This window comes from Phocoena phocoena, chromosome 2, assembly GCF_963924675.1.
Source record: "Phocoena phocoena chromosome 2, mPhoPho1.1, whole genome shotgun sequence".
NCBI lineage: Eukaryota > Metazoa > Chordata > Mammalia > Artiodactyla > Phocoenidae > Phocoena > Phocoena phocoena.
Genome location: NC_089220.1, coordinates 1316539 through 1336184, shown reverse-complemented (window position 1 = coordinate 1336184; position 19646 = coordinate 1316539). Strand labels below are relative to the sequence as shown.

The following is a 19646-nucleotide window of genomic DNA, read 5'->3' as shown; positions in this document are numbered from 1 at the left end:
ACAACTGCTGAGCCCGCGTGCCACAACTACTGAAGCCCACACGCCTAGAGCCCATGCTTCGCAACAAGAGAAGACACCGCAATGAGAAACCCACGCACCGCAACGAAGAGTAGCCCGCGCTCGCCGCAACTAGAGCCCACGTGCAGCAATGAAGACCCAACACAGCCAAAAAAATTAATTAATTAATTTTAAAAAAAGAGAATGATTAAGGAGTCACTGAAATATGGTCATAGAGAGCTTCTCATCACCTTGGGAAAAGCTTATGTATTGTTATAATCATCTCAACCCCCACCCCCGCCAAAAAAAACCCAGAACATAAAACTATGCTTAGAAGAAGTGATTAGAAATATTGTTGGCCAAAAAGTTCGTTTGGTTTTTGCCATAGGGTGTAATGGAAAAAAGCCAACCCAATAGATATACAAAAATGTTTAAAGTGATTATTTTTGGGTCAGTCTTGAGATTATAGGAATTGTATCCTTTGTCTTTTTGTATGTGCAAAATTTCTATGATTAGAAAAATTTTCCCATACAGGAAGTTGCAAAAAATAGTACATAGAGTCCCTTGAACCCTAGCCCCAGCATCTCAGCTTGTTAGTGGTGACACCTCCTACCTCAGTGCAGCGTCAGCCCAGGCAGCTGATGTCAGCACAGGGCTGGACCGCGGACCCTAGTCAGTTGCCCAGGTTCACACTGTGCAGGCCTCTCTCCAGTTGATCCCATGTGTAGCCACCGCCACGGTCAGGACACAGAACTGTTCCAGCTGCCTTGAAGGCGCTGCCTGGTGCTGCATCTCTAGCCACGCTGTCCCCTGCCACTCTCTGCTGACCTCGAACCCCTTCTTCATAGCCATAGCTGTGGCCTTTCAAGGACATTATTTAGGTGGAATCATACTGCATATAACCTTTTAAGATTGGCTTTCTTCACTTGTAGTGAAGTGTAGTGTCCTTAAGCTCCATCCAAGTTGCTGCATGTGTCAAAAGTTTCCTTTTTATTACTGAATAATATTCCATTGTATTTTGAAAATTAGTAAAGGGAAACCTCTAAAATGGAGGGGGAGGTCAGAAGGGGGCGCTCTTGTGCAGTACCACCTGAAGTACCACTGGAGCTCAATTATAGGAAGAATTGTCAGCTTCAGATGCCAACAAGAACCAGCAACAGGAAAGAAGCATCAGTTATAGGCTCCAACAGGAAAAACTGTGCCTTGCATCTCCCACAAGAAGTCATCTGCCCCAGCAACTCGGCCAGTGAGAAACCGTCCCCACCCTGAACTCTCACTTTTCTCCAGTGGACTTGTGTTCAAAATAACGCCTCCCAGCTTCCTCCTTTTTCTCTATAAAATAATGTTCCTCTTCTTTATATGGGACTTGCCTATGGTTTTGGCCATAGCTTGCTTGTCCCAAATTGCAATTCTCTGCTATTTCTGAATAAACCCATTTTGCTGGTAAAATTACTGTTTTTATTTATTTATTTTGAATATTTATTTATTTGGCTGCACCAGGTCTTAGTTGCGGAACTCGGCATCTTTTAGTTGCGGCACTTGGGATCTTTTGTTGTGGCACGCAGGATCTAGTTCCCTGACCAGGGATCGAACCCAGGCCCCCTGCATTGGGAGCGTGGAGTCTTAACCACTGGACCACCAGGGAAGTCCCAATTACTATTTTATTTTTAAGGTCAACAGTACCATTCACCTGTTGAGGGGCATTTGAGCTGTTTGTAGTTCTTGGCGATTACAAATAAAGCTACTGTGAATATTGATGTACAAGTTTTTGTGTGGACATAAAATTGCATTTCTCTGGGATAAAAGCCCAGGAGTGCAATAACTGGGTGGTATGGTAAGTATATGTTTACTTTTATAAGAAACTGCCCCAAACTTTCTCCATGGTGGCTGTACCATTTTACAGTTGTACCAGCAATGTGTGAGATCTGTTTTTTTCACATCCTTGCCAGCATTTGGTATACCACTATTTTTTATTTTAGCCATTCTAAAAGGTACATAATAATATCTCATTGCAATTCTAATTTGCATTTCCTTAATGCTAATGAGGTTAAATGTCTTTTCTTATGCTTATTTGTCTTCTGTATCTCTTCAGTGAAATGTCTGTTCAAGTCTTTGGCCCATTTTCTAACTGGATTGTTTGTATTTTTATTGTTGAGTTTTGGGAGTTCTTTATATTATATATACTAGATATAGTCCTTTATTAGATAGGTGGTTTCCAAATATTTCACCCAGTCTGTATTTTGTCTTTTAATCCTCTTAACAGGGTATTTCATAGAGAAAAAGTTTAAAATTTTGGTGTGGTCTAATTTATCAGTTTCTCATTTTATGGATCATGCCTCTGGTGTCATGTGAAAAACTCTTCACCTAGCCCTAGGTTGCAAAGATTTTTCTCCTGTGTTTTCTTCTAGACATTTCGTAGATATGTTTTGCATTTGTATCTGTGATCCATTTGAATTAACTTTTGTAGATGGTGTGAGGTTTGCTTATGGATGCCCAGCTGTTCCTGCACCACTGTTCTCCTCCCATTGAAGGCTTCTGTGCCTTTGTGAAACATCGCTTGGGTGTACTTTCCTGGGTGTATTTCTGATTCTTCATTACGTTCTATTATCTGTGTGTTTTTCTCTCTACCAATACCACATTGTCTTGATCACTGTATAGTAAGACTTATCACGAAACAGATGGATTCCTCCCACTTTATTCTTCATTTTCAGAATTGTTTTAGCTATTCTACTTTGCCTTTCCATATAGACTTTAGAATAATCTTGTCTATATTCACACACAAAAAAGCCTCCTGTGATTTTGCTAGGAATTGTGTTAACCTGTACATCAGTTTGTGGAGAATTGATATATTTGCTCTGATGAAGCTGCGTATCCCTGAACATAGTGTGTCTCCCTTTATTTAGGTCGTCTTTGATTTGTTTAATCAGCATTTTGTTATTTTCAGCATACAGATCCCTGTATATGTTTTGCTAGATTTACACCTAAGTAATTTGGAGGGATTATAACAATTGTGATGGCGTTTTTAATTCCGGTTTTCACATGTTCGTTTCTAGTGTATAGAAATGTGATTGATTTTTGTGTGTTGGTATTGTGCCCTGTGACTTGCTGATATCACCGATTAGTTCTAGGAGTTGATTTTGGTTTTGTCATTACCTTGGAATTTTCCATTTAGACAGTCCTGTCATTTGAAGATACGGTGGATAGATGGTGGCAGAGGCAGCATTCTGGACTCTGCACTCAGTCTCCTGTGGCAGGACAGGTGGGTGGGGGCAGAAGGGGATGGGGGTCCAGGCTCCACAGGTGGGAAAGGAAAGCTCCTCCCTGGGCTGCCCTGTTTTTTAAAAGCTGAGTATTTGTGAAGGATCCCCCCTCCCCACCTGTCTCCTGTCTCTCAGATTTTATTGTGTTTGGGGATAAAGGAGTTTCCATTGCACAAGCAATACCATCACAAGAGAACAGTCGTTTATAGGATGGTCTCCGTGGTCCAGGCCTGGTTTTGAGCTGTTTGCGTGTGATCACTCATTTCATATGAAGCCATTGTCTTGAAGGACGCCTTTGCAGAGGTGTTGGGATGGGTAACAACCAGCCGTTTCACTGGGGCTTCTCTCGCCAGCTTGATTACTTTTGTTTGGTGACCTCTGTATTTTTACCAGTATGAACTATGCATTTGCAGGAGATGTGTGGTATTTAAAATGTTTAGATTGCCATTGTATTTTGGGGCCAAGGTGGTTCTCTTTAGAAATATGCATTGGATTTTCCACTATATATCCCTGAGTAGGAGTCAGCACTTAATCTGTATATAGAAGATCACTTCTAACACTTATTCTGAAGTTTTTACCAAACTGACCTGGTTTGGTAGAAGATAACGGAAGTTTTTCTTAATATTTAATGGTTATTCTTAAGTATATCTTTATGCTAGTGTTAAAGTAATTAACGTCAGAGTTTGAATGTTTCTCCTTTGCAGGCCGTGCTGGACGAGTGTCTAAAGGATACTGTTACAGACTCATACACAAGGATTTCTGGGACAGCTCCATCCCCAACCATGTCATTCCTGAGATGTTGGTAATAAACTTTGGTCATCTTTATGACATAGTTTGTTTTTGTAGACAGTTTTGCTGAATAGTTTAATATAATTTTGAGTGTCGTATGATTTTGATCCCAGAAAAATCACTTCTGATCAAACTCGTCTTTAATCACAGAACTGGCTTCTAGTCACTAAGCACCAGTGAGGGACTTCACACCCATGTCACGTTTCTGGCCCTATAGGAGGACTGTCCACAGACGCTGCTGCTGTGTGTTTATTTATTTATTTATTTGTTTGTTTATTTATTTTGCGGTACGGGCCTCTCACTGCTGTGGCCTCTCCTGTTGCGGAGCACAGGCTCCAGACGCGCACGCTCAGTGGCCATGGCTCACGGGCCCAGCCGCTCCGCTGCATGTGGGATCTTCCCGGACTGGGACACGAACCCGTGTCCCCTGCATCGGCAGGCGGACTCTCAACCACTGCGCCACCAGGGAAGCCCTGCTGTGTGCTTTTATAGTTCATGCTGTGGAACTGGCTTCTGTCTTTCCTCTCCTGCCTCTCTCTCCTTTCTCTCCCTCTCTCCCCGCTTCCTCTCCTTTCTTTCTCACCCTTTCCCTTTTCCATCTTCCCTTCTTTATCTCTCTCTCTCCTCTTCCCCCATCTCTTCATCTCCCATTTCTCTCTCTCCTTCTCCCACTCCTCTTTCTCTGTTTTCCTTTCTTCTTTTTGTCTCCTTCTCTCTCTAAAGTACTAGTCATGTGAATAGGTTAATTGATTTACTTAGTTTTACTGTTTCTGAGTTTAGGTTTTGTTCTTTTCAGCGTTGTCCATCAGGAAGCACAATACTGAAAGCGAAATTACTTGATATGGGCGAGCCGAGGGCCCTGCTGGCAGCAGCCCTCTCTCCACCTAGCCTGAGCGACATGGAACGCACCATCCTTCTGCTAAAGGAGGTGGGGCCACCTGATACTTGTTCGTCTTAGGAAAAGCTAAGATTTTTGGGGTGAATTTTAGAAGTTTCATACTGTGGATATCTTTAAGGTATTCTGACAGTTGTAAATAATCAGCATTTCCTTGGAAAAGCATGTCATGACTAATTTTTGATTCCAGATTTTATATATGTTGTTCAGACCAGCTTTGTTAGTTGTCTGAAGGTGAAGCTCCTACTCTCTCACCCCGCCCCCGTGGGGGATTGCTGTTTGTTGGCGGGGCTGGGAAGCGCTGGATAGGAGATGGCAGCCGTAGAGCTCTGCTCTCCTGCCCTGGCTCTGTGAGCCTCCTCCCCACGTCCCCTCTAGTTCTGCTCTTCACCCTCATGCTAGCCTCTCCTCTTCCTGTTGCTGGAAGCCCTGCTCTGGTCCTGTGCATGCTCTGACTCTCCTCTGACCCACGCTCTGCTTTTGCTGCGTGCAGTGCCCGGTGCCCCGGCCTGGGCGCCTCCACCTGTTGGGCTGTGCACATCCTGCCTCAGACCCTCAAAGCTGGGGCTGCCTCTAGTACCTTGGGTACCTGCCTGGGCGTCCGTAAAATACACTTAGTCAAGTTGAGGATGTCGTTCTCTGCACAGTCTGTACGTTTTGGCTGTGAGTGACCACACGACGTGGTGGTTGGAGGTTTGGTTTAGTGCTGTGCGTGCCATGTTCGTTAAATCTGGGACTTAAGTAGACTTTTGTGGGGGTAGCTTGAGCATCACCTCCCAGCATTAAAAAATAATAAAATGTGTTCTGAGTATCAAAACACGTATTAAAAAACTTTAGTGTCAGTCTTTCATAAGTTGACTTAGGTATCTTTTAGAGCCTTATTCACCAAAATTTGGTCGTTTCCTGTTTTAAACTCCCTGCCTTAAGGAAGAAAAGAGTGTGAATAAATCAGTGCTTGCTAATCGCACTAATTTATTTTATAAAGGTTGGAGCACTTGCGGTGAGTGGGCAGAGAGGAGATGAGAACCCCTATGATGGTGAATTGACGTTCTTAGGAAGAGTTTTAGCCCAACTTCCTGTTAATCAGCAACTTGGTAAACTCATAGTCCTCGGACATGTGTTTGGATGTCTAGACGAGTGTCTTATTATAGGTGAGTGTGGGAGCCGAGAAGCGGAAATGGGGGGTAATGTAAGGCTACTCCAACAGTCTTATCTTCTCTTTGTTTTTTCTCTTGTTAGCGGCATCTCTTTCTTTGAAGAATTTTTTTGTGATGCCTTTTAGGCAGCATCTTGATGGATACAGGTATTTAACATTCATATTTGTTTTTTGTTGTTGTTGTGTTTTTTTTTTTTGCGGTACGCGGGCCTCTCACTGTTGTGGCCTCTCCCATTGCGGAGCACAGGCTCCGGACGCGCAGGCCTAGCAGCCATGGCTCACGGGCCCAGCTCCTCCGCGGCATGTGGGATCTTCCTGGACCGGGGCATGAACCCGTGTCCCCTGCATTGGCAGGCGGACTCTCAACCACTGCGCCACCAGGGGAGCCCCAACATTCATATTCTTAAAAGTCACTGTGTTTTAGTGGTGTCAAGTGACACTGTTCATTGTCTGTTTATAGGAACAAAGTGGATTTCTGTGGCAACAGTAAGAGTGACTGTGCTGCGCTTGTTGAAGCGTTCAGGGTAAGTTTTCCCAGCGTGAGCTGTGAAGGCGGCTGCCACCGCTTGACAGCACGTGCCATCTCTACCAGAAGCACTGTGAGGGTTGCCGATGTCCATTAGTGAGCAAAGTGTGTTGGGAGATGGGGACTTCCCTGGCGGTCCAGTGGTTAGGACTGCATGCTTCCACTGCAGGGGGCGCAGGTGCCATCCCTGGTCAGGGAGCTGAGATCCTGTAAGCCTTGCGGCACAGACAAAAAAAAAAAAAAATTGTGTTAGGAGAAGTAGATGAGGGTGGGAGTCCAATTCTATGAAGTAGATTGGAAAAATTAAATTTGTAAATTTTCTGTGGTCAGAATGTGTTGAAATTGGACTTACTTTATTCGCTAACCGAATTTTTTTATTTTGAAACTCTGGATCATTTGTTTTTAGGCTTGGCAGACTTGCAGGCAAAGAGGAGAGCTGCGGCATCCGAAGGTCGGTGAGCTGTTTCTTTGTGGATGGCTGCCTGTGTCGTGGAAGCTTTCCGAGCCTTCTCTAGCTCAGCCTCAGTGCTGTGTGTGAACCGGCAGTGTTCAGCCTGAGCGGAGGTCACTGTGGATGGTTCTTAGGGCCCGCAGTCCAGGGCAGCTCCTGGGCTCACCTTCAGCTGTAGTCACTTCCCAGAAGCAGCCGTGCTGCCTGTCGCCCACCCCTGGGTAGTAGTGACCCTTCCTGTGTCAGGAGCCTCTTAGCTGCCAGTACTGAATACCTGTGGGATGTGCCTCGGCGTGTTGGCTCAAAACTAGGAAACCCGAAGCTTTTCGTTCTGCTGTTTTCAGCAAAGTTTTAGATAATGGGCTTGAAAAAACCAACCTGTTAGCCTTCATTTTTGGGGGTGGGCGTGGTTGCGTGTTGTTCTTCTTCTAAACTGACTAGGTTCAAAAGATTGTTGATAGGTCTGTGTGTTTAAATTTGCCATGCCTAGATGTATCCTTAAAATAACTACGTGAGTTACTCGTGAAAGTCACCTTTTACAGAGTCAGCCATATTATTTTTCTTGTTGGTGTATATTCTTTTTGGTGTATACTTTTAGCTGAGATATATGGATTACAGTAGCCAAATTAGCTCTAATTTGTTACGTTAATATTGAATATTATCCTTTTATGTATTTAAAGGATGAACTTGACTGGGGACGGTTAAATTACATTCAGATCAAGAGAATTAGAGAGGTAAGTTATAAATTCTTTGAATGCAAGTAAAGATGACTTATCAAATGTTTATCAAGTACCAGCAGTACCAGGGTAGCAGAGAGTATTCCAAGAAGTACATCCTCGTTTCCAGCTTTGGTAGAATTTATGTGTTCCATTCACGGTTACATTGACTACAGCTGAAGGACACAGATTAAGGTCAGCAAAGGTAAGAGGCGGGTGGGGAGGAGCCAGGAGAGACCAGGTGCCAGCTTGCAGCCGTCCTCTCCCGGTGGAGTCTTCTGGGCAGCACGATGTGTGACAACCACGTGAAGTACTGCAAGCCAGGGAGGCTGTCCCGAGCCTTGGCGTCCGAGGTTTTATTGAGGGTTGGTTACATAAGTGTGGAGTGCCCACATGGCTGACCTTAACTTCCTTAGTTTTCAGCCCCTCCAGAGGTTACTGATACTGTATGTCCTCACCATATAGAAGTCACATTTCTACCATGAACTGTTTATTGTGTCCAAGGCCTCAGGTAAACAAAGTCACTCTTACAAGGCAGGATATTCCAAGGGCCTGGAGGTGACCTGCCAGGAGCCAGGCCTCTCTTTGGAATGTCCAGGGTGTGGACAACCGGGCCTACCGACTTAATCCTTTACTGCACAGTTTGCAAGACAATCTGTCTTTTTTGTTGGTTTGTTTTTGTTTGTTTTTTTGTGAATCTGTTTTATTTTTATTTTCAGAGAACTTACTCTTGGTTTGATTTGTCAGTTTTACTGTGCAGGTGTTTTGAGGGAAGGGGAAAGGTGGAGGATTTCAAAGGATTGATTTTTAATTTTTTCCATTAATTTAGTTTTTCTGTGTCTCTTGGTTTATGTTTTTAGTCTTACCGGGATGAGAATTTAATTTCTTAATACTTTCAGTCTTTCTAATTAAAGGTATTTAAAGCTGTGAATTTTCTTATGAGCACAGTTTGGGGCACATCTCATTGATTTGTGACATGTAGGGATCTCATTGTTTTCCTTGTCTGTAACTTATTTTAGTGTTGGTTTCCTCCTTGATTCAGAGTTTTTAGAAGAATATTTGAGTTTACAGGTAGAAAGAAATACTTTTAGGTATCTTGTTTTTTTGTTAATATTTTTGTTTTTATTGCATTTTGATCAGAGAAAGTGACTTGCATAATTTTTAGTTGATTCTTAATTAGAGAAGTTGTATGTATCAATACTACAGCCTTACAGAAGATTTTTTTTAATAAAATTATTTTTTATTTATTTATTTTTGTCTGCATTGGGTCTTTGTTGCTGCACGCAGGCTTTCTCTAGTTGCGGTGAGCTGGGGCTACCCTTCTTTGAGGTGACTTCTCTTGTTGCAGAGCTCGGGCTCTAGGTGCGCGGGCTCAGTAGTTGTGGCACACGGGCTCTAGAGCGCAGGTTCAGTAGATGTGGCGCACGGGCTTAGTTGCTCCGTGGCACGTGGAATCTTCCCAGACCAGGGCTCGAACCCGCGTCTCCTGTGATGGCAGGGAGCTTCTTAATCACTGCACCACCAGGGAAGTCCCCTCTTAGCTTGTGTTTAATCACAAAAGAAGTATACGTTTATGGCAGAGGTTTTGGAAGTATTTAAAGGACTTGAAGCAAAGGCTGTGATCATAGTCTCCTGTTCCTCTGACACCTGTAGATGACTGTGTTTGTGCATTTGCAGTGGTTTCCTGTGTGTGCTTATAAACTGGGATCATGAAGCATATACAGCTTTGTATCCTGGTATTTTCTGTTAATATTGTATTGAGCATCCTTTCCATTCTTTATTAATTAATCTTTAATAAGATGGTTCTTTAAATGAGTTTTTAGATTTTTTCATTTATTTTTTTGGCTGCATTGGGTCTTCGTTGCAGTGCAAGGGCTTCTCATTGCGGTGGCTTCTCTTGTTGCGGAGCACAGGCTCTAGAGCATGCGGGCTTCTGTAGATGTGGTGCGTGGGCTCAGTAGTTGCTGCTTGCAGGCTCAGTAGTTGTGGCACACGGGCTTAGTTGCTCCACAGCATGTGGGATCTTCCCAGACCAGGGCTCGAACCCGTGTCCCCTGCACTGGCAGGTGGATTCTTAACCACTGTGCCACCAGGGAAGTCCTAATAATATGGTTCTTCATAGCTGCAGTGTTTCATCCCATAGACATACTCATGCTTTCCCCATTATGTACTACTTTTCTAAGTGCATTTGCTATTCTGAATAATATAATCACTTGGAGACATCATCTCCCAGTGTGTTTTTCTTAGGTGGCTGAATTATATGAAGAATTGAAGACTAGAATCTCACAGTTCAACATGTATGTTGATTCCCGGCGGCCTGTCATGGACCAAGAGTATACATACAAGCAGCGATTCATCCTGCAGGTACTCTGGAGTTTCCTGGATGTCTCTTCCTGGTTCTTTCTGCTTATTAGGTCTTGTGGTTTTGACGGTGCTTATTTCCTCCTCCTTTTTTTTTTTTTAATGATTTGGAAAGCTTACAGTTATTAATTAGAAATCTGACGGCTTTTTAAAATTTTTAATTAATTTTTGGCTGCGTTGGGTCTTCGTTGCTGCACGCTGGCTTTCTCTAGTTGTGGTGAGCGGGGGGCTACACTTCATTGCGGTGCGCGGGCTTCTCATCGCAGTGGCTCCTCTTGTTGCGGGGCACGGGCTCTAGGCGCACGGGCTTCAGTAGTTGTGGCTCATGGGCTCAGTATTTGTGGCTTGCGGGCTCTAGAGTGCAGCCTCAGTAGTTGTGGCGCACGGGCTTAGTTGTGCTCCACGGCATGTGTGATCTTCCCGGACCAGGGCTCGAACCGGTGTCCCCTGCATTGGCATGTGGATTCTCAACCACCGCCCCAGCAGGGAAGCCCTAGTTCCCCTTTCTGATACAAATCATGCCTCACAGGAGATTTTAGGTCCATAGTGCTAATACTGTGTTTGGGCACCAAGAAAAACTCTGGTCTTATACCTAGTTTAGGTTTTCCATGTCACTGAGTTGATGATCCAGACCCATTTCTAATCTCTGGAGTAGTGTTTCTAAAGACTGCTAAATGTTATTACTGCTTCTGGAGAGATCCTTTTGTTTTGGCTTTTAAGAAAGTATAAATGCTGTTAACATTATTATGTCGTTCTTCCCTTGCACTGAAAAATTATTTTAACTTTGGAGGCCATGATCAAATTAGCTTGTTGGATGGAACCATCTAGGCATTGTGTAGAGGGAAGTGTGTCCTAGAAAGGTGGCCAGTACTTCTGATGTAGGGGCTCAGAGGAGGAGTACCTCTTGTATGTGTCAGTGTGTTGGCTGACGCATACAGAATTGGGTTCTAGGTGGATCCTGTAAACTGGGGGATGCTGGGAAATGGAGTGTTTCTCTGGATGTAAAGTTACTTGAGGTTTAGGAGAGACTCTTCCATGGGTGTATGTTTCATATAGTATATTTTTATTGAAGAAGGGACTCCTCGCAGCATGCTTTTAGAAGTGAATATTCGATGCAAGCCTGCTGCTCTAAATCTAAGTGTCTTAATTGTAATTTTATCTAAACATTTGGGAAAGGGCCTGACCCATAGAAATAAGTATGTCAGGGAAAATGTAGAAGAAGTTGGCTAACCCCCGCGGCTCTCTGTGTACAATCATTTGTATCCTTGCTCAACTCACCACTGCTTTCTAAACCTCATTCTGAAAAGTACTTAGGCTCCTTGGAGGAAAGACCATGCAGAAAGTGTTTCGGTTATGGGGAAGTAACCAGAGTTGTGACTTTCTGCTTGATTGGTTTAAAGGTCCAGTGGTTTTTTTTGTTTTTTAACATTAAGCTCATCTTTTATATTGTAGATGATACTCTGGGATGAGGTTAGTATATTGGTGAGATAAAGTGATAAAATAATGCTGTTACTTCATGAAAATAAGTTTCTCTTCCAGGTTGTATTGGCAGGTGCTTTTTATCCAAATTACTTTACTTTTGGGCACCCCGACGAGGAGATGGCAGTGAGGGAGCTGGCGGGCAAAGACCCAAAGACAACCATTGTGGTAGGTGGAGAGATAGGCAGCCTTCTCTGGGGTGGAGGCCAGGTGCTCAGTTTTCAGATGAGCTTCATTCCAATGTGGCGAACACGGAACATTTTATTTCCCCACTTGCCTCTATATTTTCATAAGTACTAAGTGGATTTTTTTCCCCTAAAGTGAATTTCATGGCTTGTCTGACCTTTTCACATGCATCCACTAGTTTCTCAGTCTCGCTTCCTGTTTTGCAGACCTAGCCTTAAAAAAGGAAGCCTTGCAGAGTTAGGTATTCATGGCTAACCTTGACTGCTCATGTCCCATTTTGAAGGATTTAAGATACTTCTCCATAAATTTAAGAACATTTAGTTAATTGACAACTTCATTTTACACAAAGTAAAGAGTTATATGGTTGGCACCTTTGTACTGTGATTTAAACTCTGATCCCCATTCATGCTTAATAGAATCACCTAGAGAGTGTTTATTTTGAAATTCAGATTTGAGGCCCCATGGCACAGAATCTGAACTAGAAAGTGTGGCCTGGAAATCAGTGTTTTAACATGAGCTTTGGGCAAATCTGATGGTCAGTCCCAGGCACTGACTATCAGATCAACATTTGTGGACCCTTTGTTTAAACCTGAGTACAGGATCACTTCAGGGTAGGCAACTGGAATAAAGCATTTGGCAATCGGGCTTTTAGCGGACCCTGGGTTCCATTACCGGCCTATATCTAATAAAAAGGGGGTATAGAGCACGTGGCAGAGTTGCTGGCCTAAAGTAAACATGCCATCATTGCCAGCTCTTACTCCTCTTGTTGTTTCCATCACACTGTTACTGAAGAAGTAAGAGTTCACAAGGGAGAGGGTCTCTGCAGAGCACTGGAGAGGAGCTGGTGCTCACACTGGGGACGAGAGGCAGCTGAGATGCAGTTTGTACCCGGGGGCGGGTTTTACCTGAAGGGGCCGTCATTAGATCCTTTTTGCTCTCGAGGAGGTGTGGCTGGGCCTCTGCTTGTACTGACCGTCATGGTGGACCAAGCCCTTCTGGTTGGCTTCCTCTCACGCCTTGGTGGTGCTCCCTCCTGACCTGTGCACCAGGGGAGGGACCCCACAGCACATTTCCTCAGACGTGGGCTGTGCTTGCCTCCTTCAGCCTGTTCACCTTGCCAGCCAGGGGCCAAAAGGTTGCCTGCTGTGTGCGTTATAAAAACTAAGTGTGGCTAGTGTTTACGTAGCGCTTATCATCTGTGAGGGCCTTTGTCCAGTGCTTTTTACTCATTCTTCTCTGAGCTTCACATTGGCTCTCTGAGTCGAGGACTTATTGTCCCCCTTAATTAGTGATGTGGCTGTTGGCTCCTAGGGTGGCTCCATAACTTTCTGCCTGCAGAACCCTGACAAGCCAGGACTTGAGCTCAGACCTGAGTCCCCAGCCCTTGCTTTTCAGCCACCCACTGCCTCTCATGGAGCTGTGCTGGGCTCTGAGATAAGCAGGTCACGGGGCAGGGGACTCCCAGTTTCCAGCTGGAGCTCGGAACACAGATTGCCCTGGTGGGAGGGAGAAAGCACTCGGACAGGGAGGGGTTGCTGCAGCTTCTTTCCTGTTAGAGCAGCCTACGGGGCGAGGATGCACCCCCTCCTCCACCAAGTGGTGCATTTCCCTTTAACATTTAAGTTCCTGCTGTTGCCTATATAGAAATACTATGTTTTAAAAAGATGTATTTAGTCAGCTTGGTTATTTGAAGGTAAAAATGAAAAATAAGTCTTAACTTTTCTGTATCAGACTTTTGGACTCTTTTAACAGGGGAAGAATTAGCCTTTGTTTAACATGTATTATTAAAACTTATTATAATTTAGAAGTCATTAGTCCTTAAATACCCTGCTGTCGGGTCTACGTCTTGTGCTTAAAGACAGCGTGCTCTGTTTTTGTGGACGTTATGACTGTGAGCTCTGTGTTTGCTCCTGTTAATGCAGTGTGGTGTTTTACAGCTGAAGCACGTTCCTCCCTATGGATTTCTCTACTATAAACAACTGCAGTCTCTCTTCAGACAGTGCGGCCAAGTCAGATCCATCGTGTTTGATGGTGCAAAGTAAGTAGTGTATTTTTGTAATCCACCGCAATTACGAAAGAACCACGAGATTTTATGTTTACAGGGGCTGATTCTTTCAACTTGGGGGCGTGTGGAAATGGGTCATCAGATGGGCTGCTGAGGACAGCTCTTAAAGCACAGCTGTGGTTTATCTTGTCGTCAGGAGCAGTTTATCTTCTCTTTGAACCACGTTCCTCCTAAAGGACGTCTGGTGCCGAGAAGGTTCAGTAGGGTGATGAGGTTCAGGGCTGGCGTGATGAGGTTCAGGGTTGGCGCTCTGGAAGTGCCCTGCACTTGGGCGTGTCCATCTGAGATTTCACAGTGAGTTGCCAGCCGCCAGAGATGCCTGCAGGAGAGTTTATCTGCTGTTCTGAATATTTTTGGAAGACAAATATTGCAAAACTCAGTTACATTTGGCCTATTTTAATTGCAGATAAGGAGTAAGTGGTGTGTTTTGGAGTATCACTTTGAGTTTTCATTTCCAAGAGAGAATGCTTATGCACAGAAAAAGCTATTAGGGTTTTTTAATTGATTTTTAATTTTTAAAATTGGGGGCTTCCCTGGTGGTGCAGTGGTTATGAGTCCGCCTGCCAATGCAGGGGACGCGGGTTCGTGCCCCGCTCCGGGAAGATCCCACATGCCGCGGAGCGGCTGGGCCCGTGAGCCACGGCCACTGAGCCTGCGCGTCTGGAGCCTGTGCTCCGCAACGGGAGAGGCCACAGCAGTGAGAGGCCCGCGTACCGCAAAAAAAAAAAAAATTGGAAAAAATTTTCTCGTGTCCTACACATTTTATTAATTTACAAAGTTTTGTAAATCTAGTAAATACTTTTAGTTTTTCTTTGCTTAACGTCCAGTAACTCAGGTTGAGCATATTCACTCTGCTTAACTTTTGGATTAATTGCCTCACACATTTCAAGTTCCGTTCCTGTGACTAATATATTGATTTTCTTTGTAAGCATGTAAATGCCTCACATGGCAACTATATAACCCTAATAAGTAAAGTCTTTCTAGGTGCTTCTAACAACTGTTACAGATTTAATTAAACTTACAGTGTCTCAAGTTTTCTTAAATATTCTTATATAAATTAGCAATCAAATTCTTAATCACATATCCAAAATTACTTACTTAAAAATTGGATCCTCGTAGCTACACCATCTTTCTTGAATATGGAAAGTCCATTTGCCTTGCTGAGCCTCCAGTTCCGTGTGTGTGGGTGCTCTTCGTACTGATTTGGATGGTGCAGTCTGGGCTCTCGCTAAGCTTGCAGCGGCCTCTTTCCTTAATCCTTACTGCTGGATTGCATTTGGTGTTCATTTCTTCTTCTTTCTGTCAGGGTTATCTATATAGGTATTCTAATTATATTTTACTCGATTCCTCATAGATTTCTGGTGTTTAGTCATAATACCAATGTCATACCAATTACTTGGGGATGTAACAGTGTTCTTCTGGTGATACCAGTCCTGTGCATCAAATATTAAAGGCAGAGAATGACATAAAATAGTTGCTGAGTCAAGACTGTCCTCCCCCTTGGGATCCAGCAGGGCCTGCTGTGTGCAGGACCAAGGGCACTGGAGCACAGGCCGTACGTGGGCACACGTTTCCTCCTGTGAGACATTTTCAAATTAGTGGTCGGCGTGGAGAGTAAAATCAGTTCCACAGATGTTTGCCCATCGTGAAATGTCCTGGGAGAGGCCTGGGGGGTTGGAAGAAGATATCGTATCTGAGGCTCGGAGTAGGAGCAGTGACATTCACCTGGGCCTTCCTCTGGAGGAGTTGGAGGGGCCTGGAGGGGAGGCAGCCCTGGCAGGTGGGGCAGGAGCCCAGTGTGAGCAGAGCTGTGGTTTGGGAAAGCGTAGGGTGTGTGCCAGGCGCAGCCAGAGCCCTCTTGCCGGGAGCTGGTTTTGTGTCAGATTGAGTCTGAAGAGTGGGCGTCAGGCGCTGTCTTTCGGATGGTATTTGTAGCCAGCTGACGAGTATGAACGCCAGTAGTGGGTATTTAGAGAGCCCTGGGTGTTCTGACTAGAACTGTGTTTTGTAGAACTTAATTGGGGAGTGATGAAGAGGAGACGAAGCCGGCCAGCATAAACTTGGCAGTCGTCCAAGCCCAGGTGACTTTTGACATGAAAAGGGGGCAGCGGATGGGAGGGAAGAGCTCTTGGATTCGGCTGTTGATGGCCCGTGGAGGACCAAGATGAGATAGGAGCCAGCGAGGGCCAGGACTTCAGCCGGGGGGAGTGGACAGGAGGGCAGGGCTGGGGGCTGAGGGGGGCGCGGGGAATGTCACGGGTTTGGCTCTCGCCACGTGTTGAGTTGAAACAACTCAGGGAAGACGAGAGTCTTGGAAATGTGCTCTAGAGTATTTGAAAGAAATTATTTCTAAGGAGAGACTTAGGCTCCTTCTAGAGAAAGATGGCAGAAACGGAAGTGAATAAAGGGAGCTGAGGACAGGAGGAGACTGCACGTGCTCACTTGTAAGCTCACCCAGGGTCGGTGGAGGAGGCTTGAAAGGGAGCCGAGGGCAGGGGGACAGTGCGGTGCAGACAGGAGGCTGCAGAGAGGCCAGAGGACGGGGCGGGATGGGACGCGACAGGCTGCTCTTCATCAGCTCAGGGTCCTTCCAGGTCACCCAAAATCACACGTTTCCATGACAGTAGTTGAAGCAGTCGTAAGTCTATTTTTCTGAGTATGATGTTTTGCTCCGGGAGATTTTGACATGCATATACAAACAAATGTAAACTTGAAGATTTTTCCCTTTTTGCAAGGAAGTGTCTGGCAGGCACCCTTACTGCATGTTTTTCTTTTTTTTAATTAATTTATTTTTTGGCTGCGTTGGGTCTTCGTTGCTGTGCGCGGACTTTCTCTAGTTGCAGCGAGCGCGGGCTACTCTTCATTGCGGTGCGTGGGCTTCCCATTGCCGTGGCCTCTCCTGTTGCAGAGCACGGGCTCTAGGTGTGCGGGTTTCAGTAGTTGTGGCACACGGGCTCGGTAGTTGTGGGTCACGGGCTCTAGAGCGCAGGCTCAGTAGTTGTGGTGCACGGGCTTAGTTGCTCCGCGGCATGTGGAATCTTCCCGAACCAGGGCTGAAACCCGTGTCCCCTGCATTGGCAGGCAGATTCTTAACCACTGAGCCACCAGGAAAGTCCCCTTACTGCATGTTTGATTCTTATTCCCCCAGAGGGAGGAATGTGATAATAGGGCGCTGCGATGTGGTTGGGTCGTAAGGTGGGGCATGCCTCAACATTACTGGGTGATAAACTGGATGGTTTTTTGGATGGAGATCAGAAAGATCACTGAACTACTCAGTTGTGTGCTTTTCTCTGTCTGATTTTTATTTTACAATAAAATAGAAGAAAACAAAAACCCGAATCTGTCACTTTGTTCTAATGATGAGAATTAAGATTTCTTAGCCGAAAATTCCTTTTGAACTTAATCTTTATTCTGCATTATACTGAGTAATACATGAGGATGATACTTGGTTTTAATTTAATGGTATGTCATTGTAACTTTTATTTCTCTTAAGTGAATAATTTTCCCTTAGATACGTCTTCTTGATTAATTATTGAAGGAAGAGTTGCTGGTATTTTGAAGAGAGGTGTTACTGAAAATCTCTGTCTAAACTTGAGAGAAATTAACATGCCTCATAAACTTATTTTTTTTATTTACATTTGTGGAACAGAGCCTTTGTGGAGTTTTCACGCAATCCAACAGAGAGGTTTAAAACTCTTCCTGCAGTGTATATGGCCATTAAGATGTCTCAGCTGAAAGTTTCCCTTGAACTCAGTGTTCATTCTGCAGAGGAGATTGAAGGGAAGGTGCAAGGAGGGGCTGTTTCCAAGCTCAGGAATACAAGGTATTTTCAGAAGGGAGGCGGGCACAACTCTGTCCACCTGCTTTCACATTCTCAATATTATTTTTAAACAACTGTTTAACCTTGCTTAAGTTCACACTAAAAGCACTGGCGTGGTAGCCTGGTTTCATCATCTCCTAGCTGTGTGTGCTTGGGCACATTACTTGACCTCTCTGAACCTCAGTGTTTTCATCTGTTTAATAGCTATGATACCGATTGTACAAGGCTGTTTGGAGGATTGGGTAGAACCATTTGTGTCATTTTCAGTTTAAATCGAAGGGATTGACCCTAATGTTAGTTTCCTTTCTTCCTCCTTACAGTTACTGCCTTTCTCTTCCTAAGCAGAGGAGAGTCTCCCTTGCCCTTAGCAGAGCCAGCAGTGGGACAAGACGCAGGCGCAGTTGGGAGCAGCCCACCACTTGCCAGCACAGGCCACCCGTCCCTGTTGAGCAGGGTTGGGGGGCCGGACTGCCGGCAGGGGTCTGCTTGGCCCCCAGGCAGCTGCTGTGCAGTTCGTAGGCTGGCTTCTCTTGGACCAAATTAAATCGCCCTTCAGTGTTTCTGACAGGTTACTTTGCCTTTCAGTCATATTCACACAGTGCTGTATGTAGGAATTCTCCCGCATCTTTTCTTGCTTGTAATCTTTTTAACCCCATGAGGAATTTGACAGGGATTTGAGGAATTGCTGAGGTAGGGAAGTATGTTCCATCGAGTTTCATCCAGTGTGGGATGGTTTGATTCTGCGAGTTTGGGAGTTGAGTGGGTTCAGTCTGTAATAACGTGGAGTAGGCCTGTCTTGCTGGGTAGCTTAGCCTGAGTCACTCTTGTTTAATAAGTGGGTTGGAAAATTGGGAAGAGAGGTGGATCAGATCTCTTATAATTCTTCCTCTTCATTTAAGAATAAAATTATTAGGAAAGGAAACTTCTTATCAATTTATGTTTCATCTCCTGGAATTTTAGCATCTATTACATTATTGCTTCAAGGGATGAATGATAATTCTTCAGTTTATTAGAAAATCATGTATGTGTTTCCTAAGAGCATTAAATAGGCTTGGATTCTTGTAGTTTTCTAAAAGTCAGAGTCAGTCACCTCTGAAACCACAAGTTAGGAAACATTGCAGGTCCTAGATTTAGAATTTATATCCTTAAAAGTAGATATTCTGTAACAGTCTTGACCTTTAGAATATATTCCTGAAGGGTAGTATGTAACTACTGGGGTACACACCCTCCCCCAGGGCAGCTCAGGAAGCCATCAGAAACTCACATTTCAGATAAGATCGACTTCGTTTGTCATCTCGGCTTTAGGTATTTTATTAAAATGTTCTTTTCTTATAGAAACAGTGGAATAGTTCAAGCAGTAACTTCATATATGTAAACATGTTTTCTTTGTAATACTTTTATTGCCTTTTAAAATAAATTGTGTCAAATAGGGTGAATGTGGACTTCCAGAAGCAGACAGTTGATCCTGTGCAAGTCTCATGTAACACGTTAGACAGATCCCAGATGATTACAGATCTCTTCTTAACAATTGATGTTACAGAGGTAAGAATGGTGTGGTCCAATCATCAGAGCTTTTCTGTCTTCTTAATCTAGAGCTGTCATGTTGTATACATGAGATAGTGGATGTATAGAGACACTCGCCCACAGCCTGTGTACCTTAGTCATCTACACTGGACCCTTAAACAGTGTGGGGCTAATCCATGGGTAACTCACTGTCGGCCCTCCGTATCCGTGGTCCCACCGCATCCTCAGATTCGACCAGCCACGGACCATGCAGTCCTGTAGTCTTTACTGTTGAAAAGTATCCGGGTAAGCAGACCCTCGCAGAGCAAACCTGCCTTGTTTAAGGGTTACCTGTAGCAAATCTAGGTGAGCTTGAATTACTCTCACTTGCTGAATTGAAATGTGGCTGTAACACAAATGTGTAAACACAAATATTCATTCT

The 19646-nt window shown here is 44.5% G+C and overlaps 1 protein-coding gene across 1 annotated transcript in view; it reads left to right on the top strand.

The window, feature by feature from the left end:
- The window catches only part of TDRD9 (tudor domain containing 9), a 107167-nt gene that overhangs the window by 64333 nt on the left and 23188 nt on the right, over positions 1-19646 (top strand). Inside the window, 12 exon segments of the mRNA XM_065871485.1 lie at positions 3962-4059; positions 4843-4974; positions 5927-6092; positions 6181-6244; positions 6558-6621; positions 7030-7074; positions 7755-7808; positions 10038-10154; positions 11691-11798; positions 13754-13854; positions 17531-17704; positions 19132-19243. Coding sequence (XP_065727557.1) covers positions 3962-4059; positions 4843-4974; positions 5927-6092; positions 6181-6244; positions 6558-6621; positions 7030-7074; positions 7755-7808; positions 10038-10154; positions 11691-11798; positions 13754-13854; positions 17531-17704; positions 19132-19243 — 1235 coding nt within the window.